Raw genomic sequence first — 18,227 nt, 5'->3', positions numbered from 1 at the left:
TCTGGCTATCGTCTAATAATATAACTATTTAATTTAATTTATGTTAATATTAATTTATTTTATTGTTTTTTGAATGACAATTGTAATAAATAAACAATTTGTTCAATGGCTCCTGTAGTTTTGTGACAACATAGATTGTATAATATTTGTTGACCATGAGTTTACTTTTTTACTGATGCTGATAATAATGAAAGGACACACATGGTTATCTGTTAGCTATTGTTATCTAATTTAAACTGTAAAAGACTTAAAATGCACATATATAGATCAATGAAGTCAGTGTACGGCCCTGATGTCTCTTCATATGCCTGTAGGCCAGGACTGATTGTAGAATCTCTTCTGTGTTATCACTCATTTCTGATATGAAACTTCACAATGTGCATAAAACCAGAGTGGAAACCAGACTACATTATAACACAGACGGTGTGAAAATGTGTCAGTGATTCCACCATCTTTTACATTTCAGTACACAGAGGTCACGCTGTGACATTTTGATCTTCTATTGGTCTCACGCACTCACGTGACATGAATTCATAGGTCAGAGTTCACCAAACTTGAACTTAGAATATATTTTGCATTTCGCTGTGTTTCAAACAAATTTGCATGACAATTAATAGAAGTCAATGGAACAAAAAGTCAAGTGTGATTGTGTCTTAATCCAGTAACAAACATGTTTGAGTGAGTCTGAAAAACTTTACTATCTGTGTGTCAGCTCATTGTGTTGTGTAGGACACACTTTCAACACAAATAGTTGAATACTCACCGACTGTAAGATGGTCTCCATCACTGCAGGATCATTGACATTCTGACCAGATTTCAGCTCAAATCTCACAATCTGTTTCTTGGTCTCTGGAAGATTAAAAGCTGTATTTATTTTCAACTCATATAAAGTGTGATGAAAACAACATCACAACAGTTACACAAATCTACAGTCAATCTTTCTAACGCAACAGCTGCATGTGTTTAACACAAATAGAATAATTTGTCAACTTCTCATTTTGCTTTCATAGCAACTGTTCTTTATGATACACTAAGGAACAATGAATAAATAATAATCATTAATTCATCATATTGTCTCCAGAGTGTTTCTGGTGGAACTTCCACGACCCAAAAAACAACCAGATTAAGAAAATCAGAGCTCATGTATAAATCTTTATGTAGTCATATTCTCCTTCTAATCCTTCAACGTTTTAACCAAAAATACATTTCAGAAGAACAAATCAGATCAATACAGTAGAACACTAACAATAGCTGCACATCTGACATTAAAACAGGATTTTCTTCTCTTGTGCTGCCTTGTTGTTCGAGGAGACTTTCTTCTAACACTGGGATAGTTACAAAAGACAAGACTCAACACATTATTATTATTTATTAAATGGTCAGTTCTGGTCTTTGATTCTGATTGGCTGAGCCCAGTTCTAACCTGTTATAAAATACCCCGATTTATAACGGCTGACTGCACTACATAGACTAAATATCATTTATTTACTTTATTTTTTGAAACCTTGACACACATATGGATTAACAGTTTTATTAAAGCAATAAACCTACGTGAAGCAGTGGGTTACAGTTCATTTTAAAACAGCTAATGTGGTTTTATTGACTCCGCTTCATTTCGTACAACAACGCCCGTAGCTGTTATAAAATACACTGTAACACACTGCTTCACATGACTTATTGCTTTATTAAACCCTGACTGTTTAACATCAGATGATCATCAATGTGACTCTTTTTCATCAGTTTTTCTCACTGTCTTTGATGTTTAATACAAAATGGAAATCAATATTTTCAACAGTACATTTGTGGTCAAACTATTTATTTTGACTATCAACAGCTTTGTTTGTCTAACGTCTCTTCTCTCATTCTGTGTATTTATGATGTTTGTGTTATGAGTAGTTTATGATCACACATAAAAACTTACGTGTCTTGCAGATGAATGGAAAAGTATTTGAACACAGTTGATCATCTATAAGACCATCAGGATATGTAACACCACAAGGTTGGTTCACGCCCGTCAAGTCAGGTTGTCCAGTCATCCAGTTAATGGAGGACACGTTGACAACATTTATTTCATCTGACCCCTTCCATGAGTCTCTGAACAGACCAATCCATGAATAACTAATGCCTAGCATTGACATCTGGTGCAGCAGGACTTGATCCTCAGTTTTATTGTGAATGACGGCCAGATCTGTGTAATGTTGTCTGCAGTAACTCTGAGCTTTATGCCAGCTCATTGGGATATTAACAAAAACAAACCTGTCAGCTTCTGTTTCATTCTCTGTAGAAAGATGAGATTGATAAACAGCATTAGAGAACAACATCAAAGAAATAACATTTTGATGTGAGTTTAATTTCCTTTTTTACTATTCATTTTCATCTCATAGTTTAGACAGACAGACACCAAGAATCAGTTTATGAATCTCATCACTGGTGACGATCAACACACTATTCATATCAACAGATCAACACTCAACATCACTTAACAAGCTGGACAATTGAATTGATCTTTTTTGATTATTTGATAATTAGCTTAAAGAACTGTTTGGTAGACAGAGCATGCTGCTCAACTTCTGGTCTAGACCTTTGTAATCTCTAGACTGGACTAATGCAATGCTCGTCTTCTTGGTCTTTCTGAGGGCTGTTTCATAAAACAAGATTAGAAAATAAACCAGGCTGATTTGAGTCTGTTGGACTTATTGTCAGTGGATTCGGTTTCATAGTGTAAGAGTGGGGAATCAAACTCAGGTCTCTGGCGTGAAAGTCTTCTATTCCACCACTGTGCCACGGGAGAGGTATGAACCCAAATGCAGGCAGACAACTTGGTGAAGTAGTAACACATATTTATTATACAAAAAAGCAAGACTATACAAAAAAGCAAAATAAATCCCATGATGGGGAAAACCAAAACAGGATGACATATAAATAGACAAGGACAGTGACTAACTAGACTAGAACAATTAACACTGGAAACAAAACACTAAACTGACACTTACTATAACTCGAGGGACAGGAACAAGGTAACAAGGCATGTACATTCAAAGAACAGGAACGAGGGACATCAAACACGCCAGGTAAGACGTACAATGAACCAGCACAGGAAAATGAAACATGAGGACTATTTCAAGGGGAACAAACACAGGATAATTGGTAGGGACCAGGTGACACAGATCAAACACTAAGGGAAAGCTAGAGAGACAAAAAGGCGGCAACAGACGAGACTCGGGAGAGAGTATGGAAAGCCAAAAGGCCAAAAATGTATCTCCCCACATAAAACAAAGGATCCTGTACGATTCCACCTCAAGACCAAGAATTACCCAACAAGAAGAGGTGGAATCATGACACATAGAGCAAACTTGAAATAGTTCAAACTCAGTTACTACAGCAACTAACACTGGGAACTAACCAGGCACCAGATTCATAAGAGCTCCGTTAACACTGAGCCATGAGGATATGATGATACTACAACTAATTATCTTTCATGATGAAATATGTTATTACTCACTTTTAATAAACAAATAATAAAATAAAACAAGATTGGAAAGTTCGAGTATAAACTATATGTTGGCTTGACAAAGCCTGTCCTGAAGAGTTTGAAATAGTTTGAAAGGTTTTATTGGTAAACTTTTTCTAACATGATGGAAAAAATAATGTGACCTCATTTTGTGAATACCGGGATTAATATGTTGATAATATGATTAGCATGTTGCTAGTATGATACTCCAAGCCATGAGTGAAACGAACCAACCCCTGTGTCTCTGCGATGTCATCTGCCAGTTGATGATACTCTGAGCTGTCAGTGAAACGAACCAGCCCCTGTCTCTCCACGAAATTCTGATACAGAGATATAGGTTTTGCAAAACTGTTCCTAGGCTAACCTGTTTGGTTGCTACGGCCGTGGCTAAGCATCTGTCATTTGATTATACTCTAAGCTATAAGTGAAAGAACCAACCCCTGTGTCTCTATGATGTTCTGATGCAGAGATATGGGTATTGCAAAACGGTTGCCAGGCTAACCTGTTTGGTTGCTATGGGCCTGGCTTAGCATCTGTCACTTGATGATACTCTAAGATATGAGTGAAAGAACCAACCCCTGTGTCTCAACAATGTTCTGATATAGAGTTACAGGAATTGTTAAATGGTTGCTAAGTTAACATGTTTGGTTGCTGTGGGCGTGGCTTCGTAGCTAAATGAAGTTTCAGGGATACTTATTGGTTGCCTTAGTCAAATGAGCCCACCCGCTTGTCTCTACGACACTGTGCTGCAAAGATATGCATCTGGACTTTTTATAATGAGAGTCTATGGGAGCAGTTGATAGGTTGCTATAAATGGTTGCTATGGGCGTGGCTTCGTTACTTTATGAAGTGTCTGGGATACTGATTTGTTGACTTAGTAAAATGAGCCCACCCCCTTGTCTCTAAGTGGTTGTACTGCGAAGATAATGAACACGGGACAGTTATAGCGCCTTATATGGGTATATTTCCTATTCCATTATAAGTATAGGGGGATTTTGGGGGGCTCTTACACCCCAGGGGTGCAACTGACACCCCATTGTGAGTTATGTTCTTATAGAGGCTGCCAGACTTTTCAAACGTGGTAACTTGTAAGTTTCTACGACATCCTTATTTTGAGTTATGAGCTGTCAAAGTTTGTCCCAATGTTAAGTCTATGGGAAATTACATTCCTGATCTACCAGAATAGGTAGATGGCCCAGAGCAGCTCAGGTACGTTGTCATTTGGGAGAACGTAAGTTTCCACAGGGCTACTCTGGTTCGTAACTGGTTCACTGCCCACCCACGCTTTTAAGTTTGTATCTCCCTCCATATTCTTCATTCCTCAATCCTATTGAGGAATTTTCTTCTTCCTGGAGATGAAAAGTGTATGATCGAAATCCACAAACGCGTATACCTCTTCTCCAAGCTATGGAGGACATATGTGGAGATATAGCAGCTTATGCTTTTCATGGCTGGAATCGCCATGCTAGACGATATTTTCCCCGCTGCTTGGCCAGGGAAAACATTGCTTGTGATGTGGATGAGGTGCTGTGGCCAGATCGCAACAGAAGAGAGGATGCAGCATATTTTTTTTTTTTTACTGTAACGTTTTTTACTTTTACTGTAGTAGATTCTTCTGTTGTTTTGTATGTAGTGTATGTCCAACTTTGTGTTGGTTGGGAATGGGTTGTACACTGTGTACCGTGTATTTGTGTGTTCTGAGTATAAAAACAATATTCTCAAATATTTTACAACACGCTTATGTTTGTACTGTCTGTAGTAAGTGTAACAATGAACCACAAAAAGTTCTAAGTCATTATGATGAATGGAGAAGAAGTGTTTTACATTCATCATAGTGTTTTACATTGAGCACATCAGTGTTCAGCTGGTTCTTATAAATGTCTATACATATGATGGCTTGTGTGTATCATTTGAAAACAAAATCCCATTTTGAGAAGAAATAACATTGTTTTGAATGTAAAGTTTCATTTTGCAGGAAAATTGAGGAGTTTTGCCCATTGTGTGTGTTTTTTTGGATTTGTGTGTAGAGTTCTGTGAATATGAGGCATGCTTTCACAGAATGTGTGTAAACAATTGAGAAAAACTGTAAATCAAAACACAGCATTTCTGTGTCTTCCAGAAGTTTAAAACATCTCATGTGACATCACTCTTAATCTCTTTCCTTTAGCTTTTTCATTCACTGAAAAACATTTTCTCTCAACAAGTTTTGTTCCTTGTAAATTGGTTTAAGCAAAGGTCTCTGTACAACATATCACTTTATTGTTTATTAATTCTTGTAAGTTCAAATCTTTCAAAATAGAGCGTCTGCTAAAGGCATTCTGGTCAATGAGAGGATTGAATCATATTACTTAGTTGAATTTAATGCAAAAACAATACATTTACTACTTAAAATATTCATGTGATTGAGATGTGTTGGTCTTATTTCATACCTTTGTAGCAAAATACGGGAAATTCAGCAGAGCAGTCTCTATCATCCCATCCACCATCAGACCATAAAGCGCCACATTCCTCCTTTCCATAAGCGTTGTTTGGTTCAGTTCCAGACCATCTGGAGAATGAAATGTATTCATTTTGATATGACCACTGCCAGCTTGAAATGTTATTGAAGAGTCCAATCCAGATGTCTGAAGTCAATGCTGGTTGAACTTCTCTCTGTACATTCGTCCAGTCTTCAGTGTTTTGAACGGTGACCAGATCAATGTGATGCTGTCTGCAGTAAACCTGTGCCTCATTCCAAGTCATCTTCTCCCGTATCAGAACATATTCACATGAGATGCTCTGAATGAACAGACAGAGTACTGTAGAGAGAGAGAGAGAGAGACAGAGAGAGAGAGGGAGACAGAGAGAGGGAGAGAGAGAGAGAGAGAGAGAGACAGAGAGAGGGAGAGAGAGAGAGAGAGAGAGAGAGAGAGAGACAGAGTATATGTGCATAATTAATTTAAAAGACCTTTAAAATATCTGCACATATCAAACTAGTAGAATCTCACTCTATACTATCAAACAAACCGACAGATTTCTCACAATCATTTACCAATTATTATCATCCAAGACTCCTTTGATATAACTCGATATAACAAATGTGCTCTACCATAGTAAACACACAGTTACAGCAGCCAGAGGAAGAGAAGTCAAACACTGTAGAGTCAAGACTAAAGCAAACACTCATCATCATAATGATGACTTCAAATGACAAACCAGAGTCACATCTAAACCTCTAAGATCACAGTTTGAGAACACAGTGAGTTTGATGTGAGGTTACAGTTTGACCTCATCGTGAGCTTTCTGTAAACTCATTGTGACATCACTGTGAGATTGCTGTGACATCACAGTGTTGACTGGGTAATCAGGGAAGAATTAACAGTGTGGTAAAGTACACTGTTAGTACTTAACTGCCATTTCTATAGTAATTTCTTGGCATCCCTCCACAGTGCTATTTTAATTTCTCTTATAATTTACAAATAATTGCTCTATTAATTCTTTTTTCAATTTTAAAATATTGAACCTTTTTATGAATGCATGAAGTCTGAAACAAAAAGAGCACAACAATGGAACAAACATCTTGGTTGCTTTACTCTGTGGTTATTTTACTGACAAAATGTTGGAAATATAACGGCAAAAATGTCAGTACATAGATGGATAGATTTGATGGTTCAGCAGACATCCAGTCAGTAAAGGCAGGGTTAGCATTTTCTCAAAAAACACTTTAGAAAACTAAGTCGGGCGAGTACCAAAACAAACTTGTAGCCTATCAGCAGTAAGGGGCTTGCCTGTGTAATGGAGGCCAGCGAGAGAGTGCTCTGCAAGGTAAACCTCACTTCCTGACCAACAGAGACGCAGTGGCAGTGGATCAAACCAGCAACCTTTGATTTACCAGTTCAGTGGTTTAACCCACTAGACCACCATCTCCATAAGTCTCTGTTCCGTAAGTCCATTTCCGTTAATCATCTGTCTGTGTAAGGCATCTGGAAAAGTGTTAAGAACTAAGGTTTTTTATGACACTAAAGGGATAGAAATAGGGATTAATTAACAATGGATAATTACAAAAGGGAGGTGACATTTTCTGGACAAATTCATACAGTGTACTTCCTTCAGTCCGCACATTCCTCCCATGAGTTCTCCCCTACCGGCAAGGCCATGTTGGTGTCTCCACTGAACTCCTCCCTACGGTAGGAAGTGGTCACTGTGGCACGTTTCCTCAGTGAGGAAACACATCTTCCCCATTGACCCTTATGATGAGCCTGGCCTTGGTTATCCAAGGCCAGAAAAGTAATATTTCTTAGATTTGATGTACGATGTACGATGTACGCTGGACGAGTGCATTAAGTTCGTTGCTATTATTTGGTCTGCCGAATCCGACAAAGTGTATAAAATAGGTATAGTTAATCATCATTAATTATACGTCTTTTACTGTGATCGAATTCATAGTTTCCCCGAAATACACTACAACATGTTAGCAGACAATTAAATGAAAGCAAAATGTATAAATGTAAAATATACTGATGTGCTTTGCAGGTGTCTTTGCTCGGTGGAGTCACGCAGGTAGAGTCGCAGGTCTTTACTCTCGTCGGTCTTCACACGAGGGGGCTGAACACGAGGGCTGACAAATAGAAAATATAAATTCTCTCTCTCTCTCTCTCTCTCTCTCTCTGTCTGTCTCTCTGTCTCTCTCTCTGTCTCTCTCTCTCTCTCTCTCTCTGAAAACACTGATTGAGTTCAGAAAACGCTGCCAACTACTGCGAATACTTCAACAGTCATTACTGAACCTTAGACTTGTGTAAAGTTAAACACTGACCTGAGAACAGCAGCATATGTATCAGTCTTTCCATTGCTGACGGCTTTTACAGTATGAAATGAATCTGAAACAGTACAAATATTGAATAAAAAAGTAAATATGATTGCAAGTGTAAAAGGAAGTACAGAACAAGACACACTCTGATAAATGATAGTATGAAGCAGTTCAGTTTACCTGTAACAACAGTCAGAGGTGAAGATCAACATGAAGTGTCTCTGTTTGTTCAAAGCTTATATATTTAGTTTGTGTCAGTACGTCCTTCATTGCCTTCATTTACCTACACTAATGTTAATGAGTCATCCTTATGCAAAAGCATTCCCAGTCTACTGGAACAGGTGCTCATTTCCATTTAAACTTTGCAACGTTATTTGAATGAAAGCCTCGAAGCTTAAACAGTGTGTGGAAATATTCACCACTGCACACATGAATCTCAAAGACGTTTGTTAGAAATAATCTTTTTTGAAATGTGTGCAAACATTTCATTAACATCCTCACCACGAGCACTGACACGGGCCCGGGGAGCATGTAGGGGTGAGGTGTCTTGCTCAGCTTTATCAGCTGCAGGTCTGAGTCTGGCCGTGCCGTAAAGATCCCTTAAACTGGCAGTGAACGCTGAGCTTTAACAGGACTGGCTTACATCCTCTACAATCACTGTGAAAAAAAGGATATTTATTATATAAAAAACAGCCTTATCTGATATTTGTAGTTGTATATTAGCAGTTATTAAGATTTGATATCATTCATTTTGGGTATATCTTTGGGACCATTTAGTCTTATTTGTATTATTTCATTTACATTTACATTTAGACATTTAGCAGACACTTTTATCCAAAGCGACTTACAAAGAGTTCAGGAGCAATAAGCGATAGTTCATACAGGAGCCATAATACATTAGGTGCCAATACAGAGTTACTGGTTTCAACAAAAGCTAGACCACTAACTGATGGGTTTTAAGTAGTTTTTTTTAAATGTTGTGAGAGATGTGGTTGAACGGATAGAGTTAGGAAGAATGTTCCACCAGGAAGGAGTTGTGAATGAGAAAGAGCGGGAGAGCGATTTACTGCCCTTATGGGAAGGCAATACAAGACGCCGCTGGTTTGCTGAACGCAGGGATCTCGATGGGGTGTAGGAGTGCAGGAGAGAGTGGAAGTAAGCCGGTGCAGATCCAGTGATAGTCCTGTAGGCAAGCATTAGTGACTTGAATCTGATACGGGCTGCAACCGGTAGCCAGTGAAGAGAGATGAAAAGGGGAGTCACGTGAGCCCTTTTGGGCTGTTGGAAGACGAGGCGTGCTGCTGCGTTCTGAACCAGCTGAAGTGGTTTGATAGCCTTTGCAGGAAGACCAGCAAGGAGAGCATTGCAGTAGTCCAACCTTGAGATTACCAGGGCCTGGACAAGGAGTTGTGCCGCATGCTCCGTGAGATATGGTCTGATCTTTCTAATGTTGAATAAGGCATATCGGCATGACCGTGTTGTCTGTGCAATGTGATCATTGAAGGACAGCTGTTCATCAAATATGACTCCGAGGTTCCTGGCTGTTTTGGAATGGGTGATCGTGGTATTGCCAAGATGGATGTTGAAATCGTGTTGGACCGTAGGGTGTGCCGGAAACACGAGTAGTTCGGTCTTGGCAGGGTTCAGCTGCACTGTAAAAAATGTTCCGTAATTTTTACGGAAAAATACCGGCAGCTGTGGTTACCAGTAAAATTCCGTAAAAAATACAGGAAAAGAATGTTAACAGCTTTGCAGTTTAAAACTTCAGGGCACAAACTTCAAACTGTGTATGAACTTAATACATTTGAGCTTTTTATATTAACAACATTTCTTTATAGAAAATGAAAACTTGGTCCAAATGCATAAAAGTGATAACATTACATTTACTTAATTTATTTCTTTGTAATTCATTATTAAAGTCACTTTTAAACAAAGCAACATGCAAGCATGACATCAGAATACCTTTGCCTGACCATGAGTTAAACACAGACTCCACTCTTCAGCATAGTGGTGACCCACATAACATTTAATATCAGAAAAGAAAAGAGAAAATACAAATTCCGAAGTTTTTACGGAAAAATACCGGCAGCTGTGGTTGCCAGTAAACTACCGTAAAATTACGGGAACATCCTGTTTTTATTCATCCAATCAATTCACAGTGGAAAACATGAGCCACACCCACTATTCATCTTGTAAATACGTCAGAATACTGAAGACGATCATCACTTCTGCTTCACAGGGACTGCAGCATAACAGCCATGACTTGATGCTTTATTGGTGTATTCAAAGTCACCGTTTTTGTGATCAGGGTTTGCTTTAGTTGGCCTCTTTCAGCCGTCATAAATAAGTTTACAGTTATCTTTGTGCTGCTATGACATTGTTTTATATAAAACATAGTCTTGTAGCAAATCACATCAAATGAAAGTGTGATTAGGTATTTACTCTTTATCTGGGATGTTGTTTAATTACTTATTGTATTTCTTGTTACAAACGCCTCAATGAATTTAGTTTTAAAATTCACATTTCATGCAACAATCAATCTAAAAAGTATTTGAAGAATCAGTGTATGAATCTCAACAGTGGTGACTAACAAATGAAAAGCTTACAGCCGCAATGCATGCTGGGAGTCATTGATGAGTTTTGTGCTTTGATGATACCCAGAATGCATTGCGTTTATCTTTAGAGGGCTTTTTCTGTTGTCACCATCTTTGAGACAAACTGTTATATTCTAGATATCTGCTAGAACATTTATCATGTGTTAGATGTGCTGTTAAAGACATTCAGTATATTAATTAATTTCATTCAATATCATAAATGAAGACAACAAGTAACTTTAAAGCACTATCTACACTCTAGAACATGTACTTACTCACCAACACAAATAATGTAATGCGTTAGCTTTATCTGAGCTTTCCACCCACCTGAGTCAGTGTGTTTCAACTCATAGATGTCAATACTGTGGAAAGACTTCTTCACATGTAAAGCAAAGGGTCAAGACCACAACTAAAGCAAACACTCATCACCATAATGGTGACTCAACAAAACCATCAACATGTAAACTTGTGTTCATTTTCAATAAGAACTTTTGTAGACGTGCAACAGAAATAAAGTGACAGTGGTGTCTGTAAGTGAAGGTGATAAAAGTGTTTGTGGAGTTGAAAAAAAACTCCTCGTGAAAACTTTGGAATTTCATTGTTCATTTCCCAGAGAATTTGACAGTGTTATCCGTATTTTATGGACGTTTTTTGACAACAGTTTTCTCTGTGAAAACTACAGAATTTTACTGTTAATTTCAGCATTTTTTTACAGGGTTTTTCCGTAAAAACAATGGAATTTTTGCTGTTAATTTTACAGACAATTTTACAGTGTTTCTCCGTATTTTTTACGGACATTTTCTGATAACAGGTTTTTTGTGTGAAAACAACAGGATTTTACCGTTAATGTCACAGGCATTTTTTACAGTGAGGTGGTTATAAAACATTTACTAGTTGTCAGTTAACTATTTTTGTGAGCTCATCTAAAGTGAGGACTATGTATGCCTTGTAGAGCATTTACAAATGAGAGTTAAAGGCTCAGTTATCTTCTAAACAGAAATAGGAAAAACACAACACCGAGGGATAAAGAACATAAAGTTTAAAGATAAAGAATAAATATTTATTTCAAGATGCAAAAGAAATTAAACTGTACAACTGTACATATTAATGAATATAAAACGATTTAATTTAAAATAAATAATAAACCTCTGCAAAATTAAAATTGTACAACCGCACATATAAATTAACATTAAATGAATTGCTATAAAATGAAAAATAAACTTCTGAAAAAAAAAAAATTCCTGCACACAAAAAATATAACTGTGAAGTGATATGCAACTCTCATTTGTAAATGCTTTACAAGGCATACACAGTCCTCACTTTAGATGAGCTCACAAAAAATAGTTATCTAACAACTAGTATGTTTTATAATTACCTTAATTAATCATGAATTACAGCAGGAATGTTTGTTAAAAAAGCATTTATTATCAAATTAAGTAACTGTTACTATATGTCAGAATAATAAGATGCATAAATGTGCATTCAAAGAGTTTATTAATCATTTACTTACACTTTCTAAATGATCTCATGAACCACTGACAACTCCTAACTAACTGGTTTGTAAGTAATGTAATCCTTTAATTTAGAAATGATGAATTTATCCTTAACAAAATATGAAAATTTGATTATTAAGCATATTATATACATGCTTATAAATCAAGAACAAAGCATTTATAGCTGTATTTATAAACTGCTTACTAATGTCTATTAATGTGGGGCCAATACTTCATAAATGATTAATTAACTATGTACTGATGCTTAACTAATTATTCAGGGCGTGCAGTTATTATAAAGTGTTACCAACATTACAGATGAGAATTTTGACACAAAACAGTAGCAGTGGCACTTTTGATTTTAAAAGATTATTGTCAGTTTAGACAAATCCAGCATTTTACTAGATCTAGGAATAGGTGTAAGCCCTGTCTAACGGAGGCCGGCTAGTAAAGTGCTGTGCAGTGTGTAAACCTCACTCCCCGACCTCATGCAACGCTTGAGACTGCGGTCTTTAGCCTCCTCTTTAGAGCGCCCGAATCCCATGCTGGACTGACCCGGTTGGAGGCTCGTCAAAAGCGGTCCAGGAAGATCTGGTTACATCTGGGAACCTTTCCCTAAGATCATTATAAGACAATGAGTTTTTGGACATCTCAGCTTGGATGAAAGCCAACACCTCCAGCTGAACCCTACCAAGACAGAACTACCCGTCTTTCCGGCACAACCCACGCTGCAACACGATCGCATCATCAATCTTGGCAGTACCACAATCGCTCCTTCCAAAACAGCAAGGAACCTCGGAGTCATATTTGATGAACAGCTGTCCTTCAAGGATCACATTGCAAAGACAACGTGGTCATCCGTATGTAACACGTCACATTTGGCTGATCTCCAAAAGCAAGGCTACTGACAGACTACGCCACCCCAATTCGACAGGAAGGGGGACCTGAATGACTTATGCACACAGGTAGTTCAATTCAATGAACCTAGAGTCACAGAACACCAACCCAAATAATTTAAATCTTCACGGTTTATTATAAATAAATTAAAAAAGGTCTATCGTCAAAAATACAGTAATGTTCTACCTCACAGGACTGATAAAGAAAAAAAAGAAACTAACAAAACAAAACAAAAGAAATAAAGTGGGAAAGACAACAGTGGCTCTCGGATACGACCATCTATCCAGAGCCTGCAAATAAACAACATTCAACATTTAAAATGTCCATGCATACAACACAACATTATCTGTATGACCATTAACATTAATATACAATGCTCATACCTCTTGAGTCTGATTGAATGAACTGTACAAGCAGGCTGCCTCATAGATAGGAGAAACGCTGTAAACGGCCACAAGACGAGCTGCCTCGTGAAGGGGGAGAGACCTTGTGTTGCTGGGCTGCCAACCACCTCACTAAAGAGGAAAGTGATAAATATAAAATCAAAATAGTCACCTAAAATGTTGCCCAATCCTTTTATGCTCAACACGATTAAGGTCATTAATACATGACATCCTTTCTCCCAATTACATTATCATTCCCAAAATCATAAATATACATACACCATACCTTGATTAATATAATTAATACTACTAGACTTGTAGAAGCCACTTCTTTCATAAAGGAGACGACCATCGCACACGGCATCTCCTAGAGACCCCAAATATTGACCCCAAATATCCTCGAAGTAGGAAGAGTCCTATCACAACACATTACATTGCCCCATTACACTTATGTACGCCTTTATTCTATTTAAAAGATGTTTTTATAAAACTACTTTAAAAGTATGCAAATCCCACACATACGTTCTCAAACAGAAGTCACCTACAGCTCTTCCAATCGCCAATCCAGGGGAGAACAACTGCCGCGTGCACTCGCAGAGATGAGAACAAACGATAGCCTGTCTACTACCGCGAGACTAAAAACCCTGGACCATTTACTTCCCCCGCCCCCTTAAAGGGGCCGTATGCTGTTCACTACTTCCAGTCACACCTATACGCCTTATTCAACATTAGAAAGGTAAGACCCTATCTCTCTGACCATGCAGCACAACTCACTGTCCAGGCCCTGGTGATCTCAAGGTTTGACTACTGCAATGCTCTCATTGCTGGTCTTCCCCCAAAAGTTATCAAACCACTTCAGCTGGTTCAGAACGCAGCAGTACGTCTTCCAACAGCCCGAAAGGGCTCATGTGACTCCCCTTTTCATCTCACTCCACTGGCTACCGGTCGAAGCCCGTATTAGATTCAAGTCACTAATGCTTGCCTACAGGACAATCAATAAACTCATCAGAACCACAATCAGCTACAGTTTCGATCATTGTCTGGTCTCTCTTTGGGTTATAGACTGAATGCTAGCCTGCTATTACTGACCTCTTGAAGATCCTGTCTCCAGTCTTCCACAAGTATCTGTGAATTTCTCCACCCATCTCCTCATACTTTGTCAGCCCTGTTCACTATCACCCCTGTCACGTCCCGATATCTCAGTTTAAAGCTGCAAATGAGGTGCACATGCCAGTTTTATATTGCTCAGTTGCTGTTGTTTCACACGATTAACATAATTTGCATATTTCTGCTGAAAAACAATAGAAACATTGCAGAAATGTAGCTTTTTCTATTTTTAACCATTACAAAAATGATACTTAGTGTGTTTCACTGCTAGATAACACCCCGCCAATAGATGCCATCACATACCAGTAAACAACTTTATGCTTTCCATTAAAACCAATACAATGACCATTATAACCACTGACGTTGTCTATTGTTCTTGGCCATGGTTCTGTGTTTTTTTCAGCAGGGGTTACAAGCTGTAATAACAGGTAACAAATGTGCTATTTTTTTTTGTCCCTGTGGACTCACCACTAAAATGTACATTTACAGAATGCCAGTTTGAACGTAATTTACATGAATTTACATGAATTTTCAAAAGTGGCTTGTTGCCTTTTTTATGTACTTTGGTCCCTTTAAGTTTTGTTTAAGTTTTTTTTTTTACCACAAAAAAATATCACCAGCCTGTTCGCTTATTTAGGGCGGTTAAAAAAGTCCTGGAAAAAAGCCTTGTGTCTGGGAACATGCAGAGATGCAAACTATGCCATAATGTCACCTGAAATGACTAAAAGCAGCATGTCCACAGCTTAGTTAAGTTTATTATTATACCACTGGTCTTGTTCCTCCCTTTTATAATCTATACATTTGAAATGAATGAGCATAACAGCGTTTCCCAACAACCCAGAGTCAGCGCCAGAGCAGGTCTACTGGAGAGGCATTGGGTCACTGGCGGCATTTGACGCAGTGGTGACAGCGAAATCATAGTCCAACACAGCAGGAATTCTTTAAAAAACGATTTAATAATTACATTATTAATAATAATTTGCTAATTTCATTTATTCTTGTTCTTGTTCATTTCCATATCATGTCTCTTAGTCGAAGCTATGTATAATAAAAGGCCGAAAGGGGTGTGGTAAAGTTATGCTCTCTGTTAGAAAGGCTGAGTCCTGTGCGCATGCGCTGATTGCGTCAGTCTTCTTTGTCGGTTAGAGTGACTAAGCATTGGATGCTAGCGGGACTGTGTGCGCAAAGTGTGCGTTAATGAACAAATGTAAGTTTCTTGTTTAATCAACGGAAGATAAATATTACTCTTATTGTTTGTTGAGCATCTATAGAATGTCATCCGGTTTCTATCTGACGGTTATTTATGCGTGTTGATGCCATTTATCGCGTGCTTCTGAGCGCACGTGGATGTGTTGATTATGTTCAGTATTACCTGCCATCTGTATTTTGTATCTTGCAACTACTGCTTAGTACGTGTATAAACATAGCATTGGTCGCTGACATGCTAGCGAATTTATTGCTCATGTATGCAATGTTTTCAGATTGCGCACAGACGTCTAAATCCTTTAATCATTGTTACGGTTTAAAGTGTATTTCCGATTATACCAAAGGGTGGCAGTATAATACAATGTTAATGTTAATGCTTGTATTTGGTTTCTTTATTTTACTCTTAGCATAGCATGAGAACTTCTTTATTTGTGGCTTGTTATTATAATCATATTGTGTAATAATGCTTACTACATATGTTAATATATAACTTCATTTTTCCTTTGTAGACCACACAGAAACAGAGATTTGAACAACTAGCCTGTGTACTGCTGGGTTGTGTACCTCCCAGTTTCTCGAATAAACGCCACCTTTTTCATGGAACTGATTGGATTTATTGTGTTCTAATCGGCACCCCATTGAGGAATGCTAGATACATACCTTCACCTAATACAGTCCAACCTTCACAAACTTTGCTATCGAACACTCTCTATACTCCTTTTGTGGAGGCTAAACACAAATAAATGCAGTTTACCCATCTCTGACATGTGTTACCTTTTTGTTAATCCGCCACTCCGGTCACAGATAATGTTACAGTGTCAGTTTTCTCTGGTCTATTTCTCACAATGATGACCCGACAAAGTTATTACGACGCACGTTGTTTAATCTCGTCAGCGAAAGCTCCATCCATCACTATACCATTTGACAATCACTTGAACTCCCGGGTGGTTTCACGAACTTACAAAGAAAACAACAAAACCTCTAAAGCAGCTTACTCTCTTTTTCTCTGTCTGCTACTTTTCTCTCACACATGTGAATACCCCGCACCCGCACTACTTTTTCCCATCATTCAGTACAGCCAGGACTAAAAAACTTCTTAAAGGGACAATGCCCATATTCCCACAACACATGTCAGAAATAGTTTGTTTACCTCTCAACAGTTTATGCACTTCCAGAAAACCATTAAGTAGGCCTACCTAGGTCATAAACATTAGACAACACCAGCCTCCACCATCATCAGAAACACCCCTGGACAACATAGAAGTAACATGACATGACCGCTGACATAACTGAGGCATGCATTCAGGCATCAAGAAGCCTATTGGACAAGGCACGCACCAGGCAGAAATTACATAAGCTGACATATCTTACAGGCAGCCAAGTATAAAACACAAATGCAGATAGAGCCAGCAAACATTCATCAACAATTCATCTGCTTAGTAGGCCTTATCATGAAGCCAGGGCTGGCTGCAATAAGTGAAATGAACAAACGACTTACCCTCAGAAGAGTTGCAGATGACTTTGTCCTTCCATTCGCTTGTGCATATGCGTGTCAAGTCTTTCTCAAATGCAAGCCGCACCAACCTTGGCTTTCTCTCGTGTAGCATTGTGCGTCTGTGAAAAATGTTTTTTCGGAACAGAGTGTAGAATGAATTCTCACATATTGCTGTGGAAGCGCCAAATGTTAATGCATGTTTGAAAGCAGTCAGCACACTGGGCATGGATTCAAATACACGATTCAGACAACAATTTGAAATGCATTCTTTGTGCTACAAATCAAGTGTAAAAGTCTTCCCAGTGACCAATAAGCATTGACCAATGATGATCAAGCTTAGTAACATATCATGAATAAATAAAACTATGTGTTTTCCCCACTAATTTCATTTTATTTCGTTTAAGTTACTGTTCGCATTAAATATTAAAGAATAACTAAAAGGGACAGGAGGGGCATCAGTGACAACTATGGGGGGGGGGGGGGCACGGCCCTCAAATGGCCCACCATAGCGCCGGACCTGCAACAACCTGTCACTTTTATCAACTGTTTTGATATACAAACATGAACACAGCTCGTCTGTAAATATGCAAATGGTTACCTAGTTGGAAGTTGTGAGAAAGAACAAAGCCAAAATCACTGGTGATCTGTTAAATGATGTTATGTATAAGTTAGAACTGACAAATGAAAAATGTGTAAATGAGGGCGGAATCTATGAATTAGAATAGGCCTGCCCTAACCATTGTTTTAATTCAGTT

The 18,227-nt window shown here is 38.1% G+C and overlaps 1 protein-coding gene and 1 long non-coding RNA gene across 3 annotated transcripts; one reads left to right on the top strand and one right to left on the bottom strand.

Moving 5' to 3' along the window:
* Positions 1–1,645: 1,645 nt before the first annotated feature.
* Positions 1,646–8,920, bottom strand: LOC130421287 (C-type mannose receptor 2-like). 2 transcript variants are annotated; one of them, XM_056749091.1, is made up of 4 exons: positions 8,799–8,920; positions 8,304–8,367; positions 5,941–6,309; positions 1,646–2,278 (listed from the first exon to the last, which is right to left on the bottom strand). In XM_056749091.1, the coding sequence occupies exons 2-4, from the start codon at positions 8,335–8,337 to the stop codon at positions 1,887–1,889; spliced, it is 795 nt and encodes a 264-aa protein (XP_056605069.1). In that variant the 5' UTR covers positions 8,338–8,367; positions 8,799–8,920; the 3' UTR covers positions 1,646–1,886. The 2 variants fall into 2 exon arrangements, with proteins under 2 accessions (XP_056605069.1, XP_056605068.1); XM_056749090.1 differs by lacking the exon at positions 8,799–8,920 and adding an exon at positions 8,478–8,513.
* A 7,006-nt stretch (positions 8,921–15,926) lies between these two features.
* On the top strand, positions 15,927–16,741 carry LOC130421442 (uncharacterized). Its single transcript, XR_008906812.1, has 2 exons — positions 15,927–15,978; positions 16,487–16,741. It is a non-coding gene; the product is annotated as an uncharacterized LOC130421442 (long non-coding RNA).
* Positions 16,742–18,227: the final 1,486 nt, after the last annotated feature.

The sequence above is a fragment of the Triplophysa dalaica genome, chromosome 5 (genome assembly GCF_015846415.1).
Source record: "Triplophysa dalaica isolate WHDGS20190420 chromosome 5, ASM1584641v1, whole genome shotgun sequence".
Taxonomy (NCBI): Eukaryota; Metazoa; Chordata; class Actinopteri; order Cypriniformes; family Nemacheilidae; genus Triplophysa; species Triplophysa dalaica.
This window is presented reverse-complemented; position numbering and strand designations above follow the sequence as displayed.

What these genes read in the sequence shown, in the direction of transcription:
- LOC130421287 (XM_056749091.1), bottom strand. Translation starts at nt 8,337, where the DNA reads ATGGAAAGACTGATACATATGCTGCTGTTCTCAG. An exon ending in ACATATGCTGCTGTTCTCAG is followed by an intron (nt 6,310 to 8,303) that starts GTCAGTGTTTAA and finishes CTCTCTCTACAG; the next exon opens with TACTCTGTCTGTTCATTCAG. An exon ending in TCCCGTATTTTGCTACAAAG is followed by an intron (nt 2,279 to 5,940) that starts GTATGAAATAAG and finishes ATCTTTCTACAG; the next exon opens with AGAATGAAACAGAAGCTGAC.